This window comes from Sciurus vulgaris (assembly GCF_902686455.1).
Source record: "Sciurus vulgaris genome assembly, chromosome: 15".
Classification (NCBI taxonomy): domain Eukaryota; kingdom Metazoa; phylum Chordata; class Mammalia; order Rodentia; family Sciuridae; genus Sciurus; species Sciurus vulgaris.
Window position 1 is genome coordinate 57,962,583 of NC_136476.1, and position 20,916 is coordinate 57,983,498.

At 36.3% G+C, this 20,916-nt stretch overlaps 1 protein-coding gene across 1 annotated transcript in view; it reads left to right on the forward strand.

The window, feature by feature from the left end:
- The window catches only part of STX17 (syntaxin 17), a 51,729-nt gene extending 31,403 nt beyond the window's left edge, over positions 1-20,326 (forward strand). The window contains exons 4-8 of the mRNA XM_079112262.1: positions 3,085-3,310; positions 11,283-11,398; positions 11,475-11,525; positions 18,551-18,637; positions 19,381-20,326. Of these exons, the coding sequence (XP_078968388.1) occupies positions 3,085-3,310; positions 11,283-11,398; positions 11,475-11,525; positions 18,551-18,637; positions 19,381-19,620 (720 nt within the window). The 3' untranslated portion in view covers positions 19,621-20,326. The remainder of the gene's footprint in view (positions 1-3,084; positions 3,311-11,282; positions 11,399-11,474; positions 11,526-18,550; positions 18,638-19,380) is intronic.
- The last annotated feature ends 590 nt before the right edge of the window (positions 20,327-20,916 follow it).

The following is a 20,916-nucleotide window of genomic DNA, read 5'->3' on the forward strand; positions in this document are numbered from 1 at the left end:
GGAGTTTTAATCTCTCATTTTTCTGATTATACATATTTCAAACTTGTTTTCTATCTTCTGATTCTAAATAAATATATTATTTATTATTATTATTATTATTATTGCAGTTAAATAAATTTCTCTATGTCTTTTAACTTCCTCTTCTATATTTTTAACTTTCCTTCTGTATTTTTTACATAGATTCTTTAGATCTATTTTTCACTTTTTCTTCAGCTGGACTTAATATACAGCTAAATTCATTTATTAAATTCTTTCTTTTGGACACTCTATTTTAAAATTATGGAATATTAAATCTTTTTAAAAATCTATACATTGCTTTATATACTTTTTAATTGCTAATTTTCAAGCTTGATTTTTTTATATCTGTGAACAAAATAACTATAAATATTTTGTAAATTTATAAATTGACAGATGTCCATTTGTATGTTTGTTTGTTGTTTCTTCTGCTTCTTCATGTTCCATATGTCCTTACATATATGATTATCTTTGATTGATTGGTGGAGATTATATTTGAAAAATTATTTGAAGGTAGGAATGATGTTATCTTCCTTATGAGAGGATTTGCATTTGACTTATTTTTTTGCTCCTGAGGACACTTTCTAAGATTATCTTTGTACAATTTCAGAGTGTAGGGGTTTTGTAAGCTACTCAAGAGATAGGAAGCTGATCTCCTGTTCATGTGAGAGGTATATCTGTGCAGTGTACCTGTGCTTCTAGGGTATAACGCTTTAAAATCCCAGCCCAAAGCACCAGGGCCCTTATAGTTAGCATGTCCTGCCTTTGAATTTTTATCCCAACCTTTGTGAGTTTGCATTGTTATGTGAGTATTACCAAAGCAAATGTGACCTGAGTTCAGGACTACTTTTCTGGATTTCCATCTTTGCCCAGTTCTTGTCTTACAAATTACTTATTATCTTGTTTACTTTTTGATGCTTTTGAGTTTTTTTTCTTTCAGTTGGTTTTATGACTTTTTTCATTCAGCTTTTAAAATAATCATTAGTGGGAAAGTTATTCTGAGTCATCTGGTATACTATTTCCAGAAATAGGAACACCTACTTTATGTTTTTTACATGTAGTTTTGCTATCCTGTTCCTACTATTTGATTTTAGAGAGACTCCATACCTGTGCTATGCATTGTGGTAGCTCCAAGTCACAGAGGGCTGATGAGCACTTAAAATGTGGCTAGTTTATATTAAGATGTGTTGTGAATATAAGATCTATACCCAGTTTCTAAGATTGGCTACAAATAAAATAATATAAAATACTCAATTCATAATTTTATGTTGATTGCATGTTGCACTAATATTTCAGATACATTGGGTTAAATAAGTATTAAAATTAATTTCAACTGATTCTTTTTTCTAATGTGATTATTAAAGAAATTAAGTACATGTGTTTTGTATTATATTTCTGTTGCCTAGTGTTATAAGATCCTTGGCCTGAATTTGATTTCTAATTGTATCATTTACTAGCAGTGTGATCCGGGGCTACTTTTTTTACTTCTTGCTTTAATTTTCTCTTCTGTAAAGTGATAATAATGGTAATATACATTTTAAAGATATATTGCGGAGGTTAACCACTTACCACAATGGATAGCTTATAGTAAGTATTGACAAAAATGTAGTCATTAGTTATGTTTTTTAAATTTTTTTATTATTATATTTGTTATTATAGTATCATATTTTATACTTAAGTAGGCATTGTCTTTCCTTTAAAAAATTTTTCCCTTCATCCATAGTAATAGAGTTCTTAGTTGGACATGATAATCCATCTGTTGACACAGATATATGAACAAGTCCTTTAGGAGAGAAGAATATGTGACAGATTTACCCATAATAAAAGAATTCTTAGCTGTTTACTATAATTTACCTGGAGACACAGACATATGTACAAGTTCTTTAAGAGAAGAATAATATGTGACAGATAAATGCTTATCGAGTTTACAGGAAAACATCAGTGCTCCTTCATGATAATATTGCCTAACTGGGTATGGTGACACGCACCTATAATCCCAGTGACTCAGAAGGCTGAAGCAGGAGGATCACAAGTTTGAGGGCAGCCTCAACAATTTAGTGAGGCCCTAATCAACTTAGTGAGACCCTGTCTCAAATTAAAAATAAAATTAAAAAAGGGCTGGGGATGTGGCTCAGTGATAAAGTGCCTCTGGGTTCAATCCCAGGTACAAAAACAAACAAACAAACAAAAAAGATAATATTGCCTAAAATATCTCTATAGACTATATGGCAAATATATAACAAGGTTTTAATCCAGAAAGGAGTCACTCAGTCAGGATGTGGTAGTGTGTTGGAAACAATATTGGTCTAGGACTTAGATGTGGTCTGTTGTCCTAATTCTGCTATGTGTTTAGACTTGTTTCCTTCCTGTGAAATAATCAGGCACAACTTGAGAAGCCCTTAAGGTTATATAATTTTGACATTTTAGTGCCTGTCAATCATAGGTTTTGAATATACAATCCATTTATCCCAAGGTTTTCTAGCTCATATTGGAATGATGCGTGGACATAAGGTTGAAGGAAGTATAGGATCATGGTAAGATAGAAGCATTAGACCATCAATATTATGGAATATTAGTGTAACTATTGGTGTAACTATTGATCAGGAGGGATGCCCATGATAATATTGTCAAGTTGGGGTGTTACTGACAAGTTATAGATTGTTATGCATAATATTATCCATTTTTTTAATAAAGAGAGAAGGCCTATATATGTCAAATGTGTGCATTGCCATGAGAAATACATGGTAGAATTGGGAAGAGAAGGTATGGGATTAGTGAAATGGGAAAATCTGTTTTTCTTTATATGTTTCTATAGTGTTTGATTTTTTTTCTGCAGAGCACTTATTACCTTTGTGGAATAATCACATTTAATGATGGAAAACTGCTAAATAGTTCAAAGAATGAGAATGTGGATTCTAAAGATGTGGAAAATAGAAAAGTATTATGGCACACCTTCTATTGTAGAGAAAGCATAATCATTCCATTCACAATCATTATAACAAAGTACTTCTGAAAAACAAATGTTTTATATTAAAAGCCAGTGACATTAGTGATTTTTTTTCTTTATAGCAACTGCGCTCCAATATCCGAGAAATGGAGAAGCTTTGTTTGAAAGTCCAAAAGGATGACCTGATACTTCTGAAGAGAATGATAGATCCTGTTAAAGAAGAAGCATCAGCAGCAACAGCAGAATTTCTCCAACTCCATTTGGAATCTGTCGAAGAACTTAAGAAACAATTTAATGATGAAGAAACTTTATTACAGCCTCCTTTGACCAGATCCATGACTGTTGGTGGTAATGTATTATACAAAGTCTTATTCTTGGTCACAGTAATGCAGTTAATTAAAGCTCACCTCTTCGCATAGAGATTGCTGATTATCTGTAGGTCTCCAGGGGTTACCTGCTATCCCACTATGTTGAATCCTTGGCCCTGAGTGAGCTGCAAATGTGTACGCTGGAAAATTTGCAAGATAAATTGCCATATGGAGAGGAATCTCAGAGCTTCAAATACCTATTTGCCTGTATATTGAAAAGAAATGTAAAATATTTCCTAAGGCTATGTCATCCTTGTCTGCAGCATACTCCTCACTTCTTTCCAGTGCAAAGGTGACATCTTCAGGCATGCTTTTTTTTCCTTAAGCACACTAGTTTTCACAGGAGATATTAGATCTCTCTCCCAACTCAGTTCTCTGAATTTACCTGACGATAAAGTCTGCAGTGGGTGTCATGCCTTTAACTTTTACGAAGTGATACTCTAAGATTAAACAGCCCTGTAAAAATTTCCCTTTATCTTTCTAAAGATCTAGTTGATAATCATTGACCACTTCTTTATAATGGTGTCTTTTTTTTAATAAAATTTTTTGACCTTTATTTTATTTATTCATTTATTTATATGTGATGCTGAGAATTGAACCCAGTGCCTCACACATGCTAGGCAAGTGCTCTACCACTGAGCCACAACCCCAGCCCACTATAATAGTGTCTTTAATTCTGAAAAATTCTTGGTTTAATCCATAGTAATACTTCAAAGTTTTTTTTTTTTTTTTTAATCTTATGGGTATTGAATGGAGTGACTGGTAAGGCTTCCCTACTTGAGTTATGTACTATAGAGCTTAAAGCCAAATTTTTTAATCACCAAGATTTAAATTTTTAAAGTAACCTGTGTTTATTTTATAATTGTTGCCTTTGTTTTCTACTTTTTTGTTTTATTGTTTAGCTTTTATTTTTTATTAATTCCATCTTATTATATCTTAAGTATCATAAGATGCCTTTAGTCCTTGTGAAAAAGGTAAAGTGTAAATAAGGTATGAATTATAATAGAATCTTAAGGAAGTTATGCTTGCCCAGTTTTTCTTTATTTTTATTTACTCTTATACCACTCCCTATCTCCAAATCCAGATGATTTTTAAGTTTATATTTTTAGTACTAAGGATGCAGTAATTATAGGGGAATAAAAAATACTGGAAGAAATATTTAGGCTGTTATTCAGAGTTTCTGGGTAATCTTGTTTTGTTGTATCCTTAGAATTTAGCACAATGTTTTACACATAGCAGACCATTCATAAATTTTTTGTTAATATTTTTTAGTTGTAGGTGGACACGATACCTTTATTTTACTTTTATGTGATGCTGAGGATTAAATCCAGGGTCCCATGCATGCTAGGCAAGCACTCTACCACTGAGCCACAACCCCAGCCCTCATAAATGTTTTATAAATACATAAATAAGTATCTTTTTAGGGACAATTTTGCAGTTTCACATGTGCTACAATCACTTCACTCTGGGGATAACCAGTGTCTAAATGTTTTGAGGAGAAAGAGATGTTAGCATTCAACCCTTGTTTGAAGATTATTTGGGAATCATGTTTTTAATAGTTTGTAGTTACAGTTTTCATTTCTGTTCATCTGTAGTTACCACTGCCATGTTGGTGAGGAAGAAGGCTGTTATCACTTAGCACAAACTGATGTTTTATCTGCATATGTAGAGACATTAGGCTTTATAGTTCAGTTTGATTAGGGGGCCACCTTATGTACCCAGACAGTGTGACAGTTGTGATGGCAGTAATAACAGTGAAGATAAGCTGAATATTCTGGAAAAAGTATCTGGCATCAGTCTCTTTTGCTATTTAGCATTGAACCCATCCCCAGCAATTTCTTGTCAAGTAAAATTTTGAGTTCTGAGAGTTTTCTCACAATATATTGATAATCTAATGCTTACCTTAATTTACATTTTATTTTTGCATTGTTTGTGTTTCTACCAGTGGAAGTCCACGTTTGTGCTTAAGAAACTTGGATTTATGTATCATTAGAGAAACTGGGTGATTATTAGAGGAAGTCATTTACCCAACCTGCTGATAATTAACTTTTTCCTTAGGAAGCAGAGTGGTATAAAGACTAAGATTGGCAGAATTTGAGGAAGCATGTATAGAAAGGAAATGAAAAAGATTAGGATAGAACCATAGGATGAGGGAGGAGAAATTGGCAAAATTCATTTTCCAGCTCTATTGATTTTCAAAGTTCTCAATTCATTCATGGGATACCAAATAGGTTAAATATCTAATTACTTGCTATTGGGAGAAAGCTACAAAATTAAATCTCTGAAACTAGTGTTGCTTTAAGACAGTCTTTCTATTTATAAAGTCACTACCTAAGCTAAACCTAAAACAGCATGTAGAATTTCAATTCTGAATAGTCTCTTGGTCAGATTGTGCTTTGACTATGAATACATTGCCAACAGAAAGCAGTTAAAATTACTGTCTCACCAAGTGCCTGAGTATTTTACCAAGTGTGAGTACTACTGGATTGCCTTAAATTAAAAAAAAAAAAAATTATTAACAGATAATTGACAGGATGGGAAAGGAGAAGAATAATGAAAAGGATTCAAGTGACTGATTTACATAACACTTTTAATAGTGGGTAGGAATCGGGTTTGCTCCATATGTGGTCTTCTAACTATAGACTCTTTTCTGTCATTCTGCATGTTTTTATCCTGTGTTCTCTGGTTTTTCCTTATTTTTGCTTTAGATACTCATTATAGTAGTGACAGCCTATATAGAAAAATGTTTTATTTGCATAGAAGTTAAGTGCCTTAAAATACTTTTTCCTTTACAAGTCTGATTCTAAATAAATTGGTTGGAAACATCAGCAGAGATTCAGGAGCAATGTTGCCACATTTCCATGAGTGAGATAAAAAATGCAAAAATAGTTTTTCATTTACAGATAGAAATAAGAAGTAGAATAGGACGTTTTATGTGCTCTGGAGAATGAAAGAAGCTTATTAAGTTTAGGGGGAAGCTGTGATGATTTTGCTGTTTCTTTTGTCCAGATTCTAAGAATTCCTGAAGCAAATCTTCTCTGCCAATCTTGGTTGATCTGAGAAACTCCTTCTGTCTCACTTGTGTGTCTAGTTTCATTTTTAGCATATTGCTTCCCACCAAGAGAAGTGATGAGCCCACAAATCTGATTTGTATTTAGAAAGGTGGTTCAAGCCATACAGAGCGAATCAGTGCTTCTCTTCATTTTTTGTCTTTCTTTACTTCCAACCAGGACACACACTTCAACAGCACAGTAGGAACAGAATCTTATTACATTTTAAGCAGATAGTCACAAAAGAATCCAATCTTAAAGCTGCTGGGAAGTTCAGACCAGCATATTGAATTTGGTAGAATATTAGATTTTTATCTCAGGTATATACATGTATAGAACATTTTTGTGAGATATGTAGATAGTTTTGTATTATATTATTCAGGAGATATATTTTTCTGTTGGTTTTAATTTTTTTAAAAATTGTTTGCAGTACAGGGGATTGAACCCAGGCTCTCTACCATTGACGTACTTCCCTGGCCCTTTCTAATTTTTATGTTGCGATAGAGTATTACTAAGTTGCCAAGGTTAGCCTTGAACTTGTGATCCTCCTACTTTGGCTTCCTGAGTAGCTGGGAGTACAGGCAGGTACCACTGCTCCCAGCTGGTTTTAATTTGCTCAATGGTCTTTCTTTACAGTTAGGTTAAACTATGGCTTAGAAGTAATTTTATTTTGATAGATGGGTTTATATAGGTTATCAGCAAATTAATTCACTCTTAAACTATCAAAACTTGAAAGAAATTAAGGATTGTTTTTTCTTTTTCTTTTTTCTTTCTTTGCCAAGGATTTAATCCAGGGGAACTTTACCACTGAACTGCATCCCAGCCCTTTTTATTTATTTTTATTTTTTAGATAGGGTCTTGCTAAATTGCTTAGGGCCTTACTAAGTTGCTGAGGCTGGCCTTAAACTTGCAATCCTCCTGCCCCAGCCTCCTGAGTCACTGGGATTACAGGTGTGAACCACCACACCTGGCCAAGATGCTTTTTAATTAATCTAGATTTTAGTGAAACTTTTCCTTAATATGGTGAAGTTTAGTGGGGATTTCATGTTTTCTGTTGTAATTTTAGTAGGAGCATTGCTATTTATGAAGTATGGGGAAAGAGGGAGAGAATATTTGAATATGTATAGAAGAGGAGGAAAAAATCTTATAGTCATGCTGTTTAATTTATTTCTCACTTCAACTAAAGTGTGTCAACTGTCTTAATGTTTATTTGAATTTATGTGAATAATAAGTTTTTAACACCAATTTTAGAGTTTGAGGAACAGGGTGAGTGATACACATGCTTGCCCTTTATGCTTACAGTTGTTTGTACATGGGCAGGACTGAAATTGTTATGTAATGTGAAACAATTACAGTTTTTTACTTCTGTGAACAAGCTAAAGTTCTTCAGTGCTCTTTCCTGTGGCTATAATCTATGTCAGTGTTTTGCCTCAGCAATCTGTAGAAGTTTGCAAGAGTTCAAAGACAAAGGATGATCACTGAGGTACAAGTTGAAATTGAATGATGGGAGTTGTAGAAATTAAAAGGTTTGCTTTCTTAATTGATAGTCATGCCTTGAATTGATTAGTGATGTTCAGAGTTTTAAGTTTCCAGCAGGGTTTTCTACGGCAGAGAATAGGCTTCTTTGTTCTAAGATTCTATTTGAACTAAGATGCATACGCAGTTTGGTTTCGAGTGAGACGTAAATGACTTAAATATTTCTTATTTTTTACTAAGGGAAATCTTTTATGTTTATTTAAATGTCAAACATTTCTCATCCCTTATTTTAGATAAAGAATTTACATATGATAATATTTCCTCTTTTTCTATATATACCCTAACATACTCCATTTAAATCCTTTTTAATAGTACATAGGTTATAGCTTAAAAAATCTTTAGAGTGGGCAAGGTCATAAAGTTCTGCTTTGCATTTGGTCTGATAATAATGAAGTTATCATTGTTCACCAATATGTAGGAATGTTAAGTAGAAGAAAGGTCATATGGTAATGCATTTATCTTGGTTAAAGTGAAAATGAAAGTATCTTAATGATGATTACTTAAGGTATTAAGTAAATATTTTAAGCATTTACAAAACTCTTTGAGAACTTTTAAAGTATTGGGTATTTATCATAATGCTGTAATGTAAAACTTGTTCTGTATCTGATGTTTTTGCTCCTTTAAGGAATATTTTAAAATAAATTCAAAATTAAAAGAACACAGTCAATCCTGATAAACCTACAAATTACTTTTAAGTCTACAGACTATGCTCTTTTTAAACAGTTCAAATAAGTTTTTTATTGAGAGATTAAGTGTTCATAAATTTTGAAGATAACTGTAGTAATGCAATTTTATAGAATATCATTCAATTAAATGTTTTGAAATAAGGAAACAAAAGAAAATATGGACATAGGTTTATAACGATTGACTTTTAGGAGTAGATCAGGTCACATGTCATTATGTCATTTCAAAACCCACTTATAACCTCCTACAACTCTCTGTTGTCTGCCACATAAAGTCTAGAGTCTTAACCTGGTCAACAGGCTCCCTCCTCATCATCTATAATGTCTTATCCTTATAACTCTTTTATTTTACTTCATGTTTTGTTAGCACTGAAATGCTAATTTTATATTAGTGATGCTTTTCCTTTCTTGAGGGCCTTTGTTTAATCAAGTTTCTCTGTCTAGAATTATATTCCTCTCTTCTGCAACCAGTTGTATCAACTTTTCTAGAAAGCCTTCCCTTGTATACCACATCAAGCTGGATCAGATGTCACCCCCAGGTTGGAACTTCCACAGAAAACTACATGTATCTCTGCTCATCTGGATAAAGAGATATCAATGAACTTTCCCATTGTTTTATGATGGTCTCTTTGTATTTCTGACTTTTCTAGAATATAAGTTCTTTGAGAGTAGGCACGATGATTTATTTACTTTTCCATCCCTGGCACCAAACACAGTACCTAATGGGTGGCCAGAAATTGTTAAAATGATAGGTATTTTGAGCTTGAAGTGAAAAGGGAAAAATAAGACTTCAGGTCTCTTCTTTCCATTTCCACTCTCACTGTCCTGGAGCTGGACATACTGCCCTGGACATACTGGAAAGCCTCCCAACTGGTCTTTCACTTTCATTTCTTCACCTTTCAACTCCAACCTTAATGTATTCTTCACCCTGCAGCTTTGGCTTTCTTTTAAAATCTAAAATCTGATTGTGGCAACTTCCCACTTCCCAGTGGTCTCCTTTCCATGGTTCCTTAGTGATCTTGTGAGAAAGACACAACTCTTTAACATGATTTACAATGCCATGAAAACCTCAGCTTGGATATGTAGCCTCAGCCTTTGCTTTTCTCTTTGCAGTCTATGCATCAACTATATGGACCTTCTTTTAGTTTTTTTTTTTTTTCCCCTGACCTGGTATAGTCTGCATCTTCCTGTACCTTTATGATTTGTTCATCCTTGGGCTTCAGGCTCAGAGTTTTCTCTGACCACTCTCTCCACCACAGAGGAAGGTTTGTGGGCTTCTTCCAGGCTCACGTAGCACTCTATAGTGACCCACATCATAGTCTTACCAGACTATCTTTTTTTTTTCTTCCATTTTTATTGTAAACAAATGGAATACATCTTGTTTTACCAGACTATCTTGAATGAACTTTACTGTTAACTGGTGTGCGTCACACATTTTATGGTTAGCTCTATTAATAATAGCAGCAATAGCAGTGGTAGTAGTAGTAACTATTTATTAAGCATTTGTTTTTATGTATAAGCCAGGTGCTGTGCAAAGTAAAATCAAGTTATCTTGCAAATGAGAAAAATAAGCCAGAAATGAAATACCTTCTCAAGTCAAAGAGCTAGTACATAGCCAAACTAAGACTCTAACCTAAGTCTTTCTGGCTAGACCCATGCTCCTAATCACTACTGGATGTTGCCTCCTGAGAACTTTTGTTGAGGGGTGGGGCAGGCAGGCTACGTGGGATTTAAACCAGGGATGCCCTACCACTGTACCACATCCCCAGCTCTTTTTAATTTTTATTTTGAGACAGGATCTCACTAAAAGTTGAGCTTGTGAACCTCCTGCCTCAGTCTCCTGAGTTGCTGGGATTACAGGTGTGCACCACTGTGACAGAATTTCCTAATTGTTTTTATAGTGTCCCCAGCACTGTGTCATACTGACTGGCCTATGGTCAGCATGTAATAAATGTCAGTTGAATGAATGAAAGATTGGTAAAACCAATATGAGGAAATACGAAGCACTTTTAAGATGAATTTTTATTATAAATTAATTTATCATTATAGCAGTGTTAAATAAGCAAAATGTTAATGGGTTGAAAGCTTTTTAAAACCCAGAAAAGAAACAGAGGAAACAATGGAGTAATGTACCAGAAGAATGACTTTAATGAGAACAGTGACAATATGTACAAAAATGTTCATTTGGTGACAAACTCATTGTCAACAGTGGATGCAGTGCTAGGAGTCAAACCCTGGGCCTTGTTCATGCTAGGCAAGTGCTCCACCACTGAGCTACCTCTTTACACCTGCTTTCATTACCTTGTATATCTTATATTTATTACTAACATAACCAAATAAAAGGTTAAGAATTTAGCAGTGAAACATTGGGTGTCTCCTTATGGAATACTGGCCAAATAGATTAATTTCCCTTTGCTGGTTCTTCTGTTATTCGGATTGGATAGATGGTATTTGTAACCATTTTGTAGATGACTTTCTGGATAGACCAAAAAAAATGTGTATTAACTAACCAAGGAAACAAGCTGCCCAAGGATAAATAATTCTGTTCTCGTAGAATAATCAACTTGAACTATTAGCCCAAATTTAATTTCTGAGCATTTTCATGGCAGTTGTTTTATGACATTGATTCATGCTGTGCCCTTGCTAAAAAGCAAATTCCATACATGAATCTGTGTTCATCCAGGAGCATTTCACAATACTGAAGATGAAGCTAGCTCTCAGAGTTTGACTCAGATATATGCATTGCCTGAAATTCCTCGAGATCAAAATGCTGCAGAGTCATGGGAAACCTTAGAAGCGGTATGTTAAAAATTATTTTCTTCTTGGTAACTGTGAGGCATAAAAATAAGTAACTTTCTCTCTTTCTCTTTTTAAGGATTTAATTGAACTTAGTCAACTGGTTACTGATTTCTCTCTCCTAGTGAATGTAAGTATATAACTGTTTTTGGCTCAGAATTGATAGGGTATTAGAATGAGAGACTTTGATCATTCACTGTGCTCCTGATTAGAATTTTAATAGAAATTATAATTTTTAAGACTGGTATGGAACCTCAAATTTCAGTTCAATTTAATAATGTAGTGTAAAAGCACTGTGTTGGACACTCAGTACTGGGGAATCTGACAAGGTTGAATATAGAAATAAATGAAACCTATTATTTGCCTTTGGGGATTCTGCAGTGGGTGGAGATAGACTTGAACCCCCAAAACTGAGCTTTTAAACATAATGAAAAAATAAGATATGAAGGGAAGAATCATCTGTTCCAAGAAACAGCATTGAATTCCAAGGGAGAGAAACCCGTTTGTAAGGTGGAAGCATGAAGGGTAGCTTCACCAAGACAGATAGCATTTGTATGAGCCTTGAGAAATGAGGAGACAATCATGGAGGGTGGTGTAAGGGAGCACCTTTCAAACAGCTGTACAGAGACAAGGTGTAGGGGCTGGGGAGATAGCTCAGTTGGTAGAGTGCTTGCCTCGTAAGCACAAGGCCCTGGGTTCGATCCCCAGCACCCAAAAAAAAAAAAAAAAAAAGCAGAGACAAGGTGTAGAGAAGTGCATGGCCTGTCCGAGAGTGCAAAGTATTACAAACCAAAGCATAAGGTACAATGGGCAGGCAAGGAGAGTGGGGGCCAGCTTGTGATAGAACTATACACCATGCCAAAGAGTTCAAGTTTTACTTTATAGGCACTAGAGTCACTGTAGATTTTTGAGCAGGTTAAATTTGTAATCCAGTCTGCTTTATAAAGGCCACTATTAACTGGGTAAAGAATGGTGGACATAACTTTCAGGCATAACTTTCCTATGTTCATACGTGAATATACCACCAGTGATAGTGTACCACATCATGTACAATAGCAAGAATGGGATCCTTTTTAGAATACGTTACACTCCGGGTATGTATAATGTCAGAAAATACTCCACTGTCATGTGTATCTAAAAAGAACAAGTGGAAAAAGAAAAAAGAGAATGAGGTCATGGTAGGATGACTAGTTAAGAAGCAGTTGTAGGAGTTTTACCTGGAGCAGTGGCAGCAATACTAGGAGGTATTTTTAGGGTAGACTTAGCAGAAAATGGAGGAAGATGGAGTCAAAGATAAGAAATATTATGGCATTATTCTGCAAAATCAGGCCCCAGTGATACTGTACTATTACAAGGTAGTTTTGGTGAGAATAATAGGTTTTCTATCATTATATTTCTAAACTATTCTTATTTTTCCTTCCCAGGAATTATGGGAAGTTAGTATAGATGAGTAGGTGTGTTATATATGCATATCCACAAAGGTACTAGCCTGTTTCTGCTTATCCTTCTGTGTAGGTTTAGTTTTAAATTCTTGATGAGATCATCATTTGGATGTTGTACTTCTCCTAGGTATGGTTTCTCTTAGATCTGCCTTTAAGTTTAAAGTGCCTAGAATTAGAATGGGAGGAAATTAAGAGGCCAACTAATCCAACACCACTACTCTTGTCCTAACTTCTCAAAGGTTCTTTTAGCTCCTTGTTGCATAATTACAGTGCAGGCATCCTTGATGTTTCTACCATGCCATGTGGAGGCGTGAAGTCAGAAGGTCTTCCATGTGTAAGCTGTGCTCTGTGATAAAGACTCTTTGGTACTTTTGCCCTCCAGAGCCACATACCAAGCACATTTGACTTTTTTCATAAAAAAGATTTTCAAGGTCTTAAGGCCTGTATTACTTTCCTCTCCCTACCCCTCTTTACCATATTTTCACTTCTTAAGAACTTATTCTTTTGTCTTCCTTCTGCAATATGATTTTTAGACTTTCTAGTACTCACCCCTTATTCTGCTTATATTCTGGTTTGTGGATATTTTCTTGAAATGTAATGACAAATTAAATGCAGTAAATCATTTGAATTATTTCTGATGCGTCTAAGTCAGAAGAAGCAAAATGCTGGAAGTCTCTGGATTAGGTGTCTATATAATCTAATAGTATATTTGCATACAGCAGGGAATCCCAAAATATGTGTTGCTTAGAATCAAAATTTATTCCATTATTGTAACTAATAATCTCTGAATCTAATGCAGTTTGTAAAATTTACACATTTGCCAAAAGTCATCAGCCTGTACATTTAAAATATGTGTTTTAATGTATGTAAATTATACCTCAATAAAGTTGATTTAAAAACAAACAAAACATGTACAGAGTTCTTCTCACTCCAGACAAATACTTTTCCTTTCCAATGGGGTAAGCACATGAAAGAAAAATGAAAGCTTTTAGCCGTTTAACAGTTATGTTAAACAGTTATGTTTGATTATGTTACATAAGTACCTCTTAACCCCAGCCCAGGGAAGACTCATGCAGGAAGACTCTGGCTATAACCATAGCTGTATACAAATGTCCTATTTATAATAATGTGTACAGGACATGAGCAGAATGCTGTTTGGCAGAAACTCAAAGGAGAACCCCTGATTATTATTCCCAGAGTGACTGAGTTCTCATGACCACATGGCCAAGGACTCACAGAAGCTCCATTTAGGTATAGAATGACCTGGGAACATAACCAGAGTGACCACATCCTCTTGTTATCGTCACATGGACACAATAGTATCTCTGCAAATTAATCATGCACTTAAGGAACACTTTCTGTGTACGTAGTACTATGGTTAACTTAATGAAGAATAGAGACTAGTATAAAAAGAACCTACAGAATGGTGGTAATGGTTGTATGACATTGTGAATATACTCAATGCCACTAAATTGTATACCTTGCAATAGTTAAAATGATAAATTTACATTTTAGGTACTTGACCACAACAAAACGGGCCTATAAAGCCAAGGAGAGAGATCAAAGCATGGTCCTGTTGATGTTAACAAATTAATGTCTACTAGGCATCCTGCTTCAGTTGTCTTCAGCTTTACTGCCCTTTTCTTGTAACCAGCCCTAGTAAATTCAAGGAGAATTTAAAGAACTCCAGGCCAATAGTTTGATAGCATGTCATCCTTGCTGCTGATCCTATTTTGACTTTTACCTTTTACCTTATTCCCTATGGCTTTTGAAATCCACTTTTACTCTGGATACACAAAAACATGGATTAGATCAGATTTCTCCATTTATTACCTACCTGTATGATCTTTGGGATATTATTGGGCAACAATTGACTTTTTAAAACCAGTGGGAGGACCAGATGAGATAATGTCTATTACTTCCCATCCTCTTCCTTTTCCCTGACCTCATCTGCATTTCTGCATTTGTCCTTGGATCCCTTTGGCCTCATCCATAAATTCTACTTTTGTACCACCATTGACATTTTAGTACTGAGTTCCTTCAGTCCCTTTTCCACTGCTGAATCCCCAGATGTCAGTGTCCTACTTCTCTACTCTGCTTATTGCCTGTTCTAGGCCAATATAATTTTGTGCTTTGCCTGTATATCATAAGGTTTATATGTGTGTTTCTGAGCTTCTCTGTATATATGATTGATTGCACATGAGTAAGTATGGAACTTAGGAATAAAGGAAAATACCTGGAGTTTTGGCATTATCTTCTTAAAGAAACTAATAGTTTTCCAAGCACACTAATAAAATTGCACAACTAACTCTCCAAGGAAGAGCATTATTATTGATGTAAATGGATTTGGGTATGAATTTGTTGAGTGTATTACTATTATTACTATTATTGTTACTATAGATAATGTTGGGCTTACAAGTGCCCATAATAAGCATTAAAGGAAAAAATAATTCCTTGTTGGTTTAATTCATATGCCCAAATTGCATTTTTCTTTATAAGTATTAATTTGATAAATCACATTTGCTTCAGAATCTTAGTGGCCCCTAGTACTCATCAAGATTCAGTTATTTTCAGGCCAGTGGGAAATGAAAGTCAGTGTTCCTTAAAATGAAATCCATGGACATATTCTCTGAGTTTTGAGGGTTTTTTTTTTTTCCTTTACAAAGGAATCTATACACTACTCTAATTCGAGAAGCACTGCAGTGTCCCTCATAAATGGCTTAGCTCATTGTTAAAGGAATGCTGAGAACACTTCTAAGTGCCAAAGAACAAAATACCAGGCAGGGGTTTGAAGTTTGTCAGATGTGGGAGGCCTAAGCAGATGAAGACCAACATAAGCACATCAGAAGCTAAGAGGGCGGTTGGCAGATAGAATGAGAAGGAGCTGAGCTTCTGCTGTTGCAGGAGCTTGCCTTCCTAGGCTGGGGTAGGTTGTGTATGGTTGGTTTGGCCCACCATAAAGAGCCACAGACATAGTGGAGAAGTGTTGCCCAGATACAGCTCTGAATGGAGTCTAGTTGGGCCTCCTGCTGATAGTGACTGACAACTCTGATACCATTTTGATGCGTGACTCTAATCATTGTGGGTGTCATTGAGTTCTTATTCATGAAGCAGAATTTGAAGATATGGGCAGTTTGAGGATTCAAACCAAGTAAGGTAAGGAGAAGAGCAAGGTAGATCTACTCTCTGCCTTAACCTCCCCTCCCCCAAATTTATGCAATCTTCTGGGGCCAGTGAATAGGACCTGCAGATGTGGGCAAGTCCAGGGCAAGACAGGTCTCACAAGTGCTGGGGATTGCAGTGGTAGAGGGTGTTATAATTCAAATAATCAGTAATCCTAGGATTGATTTTTTTCTTCTAGTCTTTTCTCCATTTATTCCAAAGGATTTTCATTTAAAAATATTAAATTAATATTTAAAATTTCACTTTAACTTAAAAAGTCATAAGTTTGCAATATTCAAACTTTTTAGGAAGGAGTATTAAAAGGTATTGTCCTGAAGCCTTGAGCTCACACCTAGAGATGGAAATGGCAATAATCCTGGTGGCTCCTCCCTCTAGCCAAAAATTATTGGGGGCTGAGGGAAAGGAAGAACATGGACTATTTTTCCTCTACCCTCAACTCATCAGGATACAAAGGTTGATGACAGAGTTTTACCCCTGTGATTTATCTGCTAGCATAGATTCTTTCAGGCAAGAGTGGGGAGTGTTGGGGGTGTCCCAAGCAGAAACAATCCTAGGGCATCAGAAATGCGGGCAAGTTGGATATTGGTGCTGGCACTCTTGCTTCTATGGGTCAGAAAAAGAAAGCCGACTTTAAAAGTTTTACAGTCTGAGAAAAATAAAAAGCCAACAAGTGAATGCTAAGAGATCTAATGTTTGCCCTAGAATTTTCAAGCATCACAGGAAAAAGTTCAATATATTTTTTGATAGGAAAATGAGAGTTAACACTTGGGAAAGTCAGGATGAATTTTTCTGTTGTTTTCCTCATGCTTTGAAGACATCTCATTCTCCTTTCAACTCCATGATGTATAAATAGCATTATCCTCATTTGATAGCTGGGAATACTGACAGAGAGAGCCTGAAAATTTTGTCCAAAAGTGTATGTCGAGAATCCGAACACAGAATTTCTGACCAGAGGTTATGCCCTTATTGTTATCAATCATATGTACTAGTGAGTTTTAACGTTTTGAGAATCGGCAGCTTGAGTGTCATCCCGAACTTACTTGAAACACAGATTCTCAAGTTCTACCCCTGGCCTCCTGGGGTGAGGCCAAGCAATCTGTGTTTACAGAAGCCCCACTGGTGATTCTGTGGCACACTTAAGTTTAAGAACCTTTGTTGTACTTGTCTCTGACTGAGACAAAGAAAACTGAAAAAGGACTTTTTAAGGGATTGTACTGTGGTGTCAAAATAGTGGTGGAGAATCCCAGAAGGAAGGGATACCACAAAATGTCCAGAGAAAAGGTACAAACTGGGAAGGGAATGAGTATCAATAATGCTACTAGGAGACAACCACGGGGAAAATGAGCTGTGTTGCTTGTTCTCAAGTGAAATGTTGATTGGAATTAGGAGAGTGCTATTTATGTCTCCCTCAGTATAAATGAGCAGGTCAGTTATATAAGGGCAATCAAATACTTCAGGATTCACACTGAATTATTTCATGTTTATCGTAGAAGGCATTTATCTGGAATCAAAGACGGATTCTCTTTTTTTCTGCGAATTACAAAAATAAAACCAAAAGAATCTCCATGCTAATTGTGATGGTGGTTTCATGGGTTTATTATTTGTCAAAATTCATCATACTGCACCGTTAAAATGAGTGCACATCATTCTATGTAAATTTAAATAAAGTTGATTTTAAAATGAGCATGTGTTCCTGCAAAGAACGTGTTCTTGTCACTGGAAGTGTTAGAGCCGAGGTTCAGTGACCTCTTGTCAGAAGCACTGTCGTGGGGTTTCACACTTCAGAGAGGAAAATACCCCCTCACCCCAGGATTCCTGCCCCCAGGGTCCAGAGCCACAGTTGCACCTATATCAGCACAGGTGTTGCTATTTAATATATTTTATTAATATATTCGATCTGAGATAGTTTAACTTGTCGTGATTTTTAATTAATGTATTAAGTTTAGCATACAGGTGTAAAACCCAGGACAGTAAGTTCATTCACTGCTCCCTACTGAATTATCACAAGTGGAAAGTTTTCGTTATAGATCAAGCCATATTATAGCCTTATTCCTAAAACACAACACTTTTCATATTTATTGGACCAATGACATTTTATTCCTAAGGTGAATTTGCCTGCTAAACAGGATCGTCAAAAAAGATAGGTTAGGGAGGGGTTTTCTTTTGATTTCGTTTTTTTCTCCCATCAAACCCAACATAACATGTAAATGCTTATTTGTATTTTTTTTCCTCCTGAAAAGTGGATTCATTTGAACAATAATATGTTTGTATGTTTGGATGAATTTCAGTGTGAGATGCTTTTTGCTATGAAGGTGCCACCCTTTTATTACCTAATAATTAAGTCCCCCACTTTTTTTCATGAAAGTGGATTTGTGCTTTCGACATGGTTTATCAGATGCTATTAATGAACCGCTATTAAGACTGCAAGGCTGCAGGACCCGGGGCCCTGATTACAGGAATTAAAATAGTGTGTGTTGGCGTCCCACCGCTCCCCAGCAGGAGCGCTCACTCATAATTCCTTTGCATCTAGTCGCAGCAGGAGAAGATTGACAGCATTGCAGACCATGTCAACAGTGCTGCTGTGAATGTTGAAGAGGGAACCAAAAACTTGGGGAAGGTAAGATTCTGCTCCTGCTGACAAATCAATGGTACTCTGGCTCCCAGGAATCTCTAGTATTAACCCAATTGATCTGCTCTCTTCAGTGTTGAGGGAACCAGCAATTAAGGAAATAAGGAAGAAATGACACAGAGGTAGTGCAAGAAATCAATGGTTGTAATATTCTACTCGAAGCTTCGTTCTATTAGGAGACATTTTTTTTCTTTTCAAAGAAAGAATAAACTGTAGTCTGAGTATAAAGCATTTGGTGCCATGAGGGAATGAATATCTGCAGAGGTCCAGGGCGAGGAGGGGCAGGGCCAAGAATCAAAGTGTAAGGATGTGACCACATGCATGGATTGGGATCATCCATTTTCCATATGATGTGGATTTGAACACCAGGTTCATAATATGGAATAATCTCTGTGCAGAAAAAAAAAATTGGTTATGGAATCTGTGGTGGAAACTATTTAAGCCAGCTAGTTAGTGGATTGATTGTTTTACAAGTAAAATTGATTTGTAGCCGTCCACTCTTTGTAGCCCATTTCTCTGAGTCCTGAGATCTGCAGCAATTGTAGTACCTACCTGTGGAATACATTTTTTCTCCCCCAACAAGTATAATCTCTAAGGTTAATTATGGACCAAGAGTTAAAGAGGCATTGCCAGGAGTAATGAGAGGAAAATGCACATCACCACAGGCAGATATTCTCAACTCAATTTCTAAATTGAATTTTTTTTTTTTTTTTTTTTTTTTTTTTTAACAGGCTGCAAAATACAAGCTGGCAGCTCTGCCTGTGGCAGGTGCACTCATCGGTGGAGTAGTGGGGGGTCCGATTGGCCTCCTTGCAGGCTTCAAAGTGGCAGGAATTGCAGCTGCACTTGGTGGTGGGGTGTTGGGCTTCACAGGTGGAAAATTGATACAAAGAAGAAAACAGAAAATGATGGAGAAGCTCACTTCCAGCTGTCCGGATCTTCCCAGCCAAACTGACAAAAAGTGCAGCTAAAAACTAAATTTCAGTATTATTGGCACCAATGTATCTATCCTAACAAGCACCTTGCTGCTGTGGACACACAGCTTTTGGAACATCAGTATCAAGGCAGTGGCTCTAGATGCCCAAGTGGAATTGAAGCGTGTTAAGTGGTGTATTTTGTTTGCTGGGTGTTGTTGATGTAGAGGTCGGGGAGCCTGGCTGAGTGTGTAATGTCTGTGGGGTCAAGTTTAAAGATGGTCAAGGTGCAGATTTTCTGCCTAGAAATGTGAAAACTGAATCTGTAACTCCAATAAGAACTTAAGATGTGTAGAAATGAACTGCAGACCTTAAGGCTAAGTGTACTTGTAGATTATTTAGGCCTGGTATCTAGGGAAAAACTGGGAGTTCAGGAGCCTTTTTATCAGGAGCCTTTTTATCAGTTAGGGAAATCAGGGCCTCACAGGGGCAAAGGTGAGCTATATAATGGAGCCCATTTGGTGAACGAAATTGCAGTTTGATCCAAATATATTTTCTGGTGAAGGAAATCAGTAGTATAAGGAAATGGAAAGAGCAGCCCAACTTCTCTAAGACATCTTAATTTGTGACTGCTGCTTTTCTGAATTCTGCCTTGAGTCTCAGTTGGCAGGAGACTTAGCCTGCCACCACACTCACTCTGTCATCCTCTGTAATGCCTCAAAGTCTAGAGCCCTTTGCTTCCCTTCCTCATAATTTTGGAAAGCTCTTTTGAAGGCTTTTCTCATAATCTGCCTTTTTCTATCATTTCCTGTTTTTTTCCACCCTTTCCTATAATCTCTTAAGTTTTAAAAAAAAGAAAAAGAAATTTCTACGTATTTCCAACATGGTTAGAGTTTGGCCTAAAAATGAGCGGAGGGGAAAAGAGCAAGGCCGTATCCTGGGGCACCTTCTGATTCCAAGGGGCTGAGGTAGCCGCCACACAGAGGGTTCTGACTCATCCTTTTTCCAGGTGGCCATTGGAGGACAGCTCTCTACCTTGGTGGCTAGCACACCCCTTTCCCTGGCTTTGCGTTGTCTGTGCGTTCCTTCACTTTCCACAGCTGCTGTTTCTTCCCAAGAATGGTGCTCAGGCTGACCTTTGTTCACATTCTAGATGATGACAGCCCAGTTCCAAGCCTCAGACCCAGTGAAGGACTTGTGGTGCTAATGCCAACACAGGGACAGCAAGCCTGGTCCAGCCCAACCCCACTTCTATCTCCAACACATAGAGGTTTTAAATCTAGAAGAGAAGAACTTAAAATCGCAGGCAGCCTCACTCTGCACTGTGAATTCATTTGAAATGGGAAGGAACTG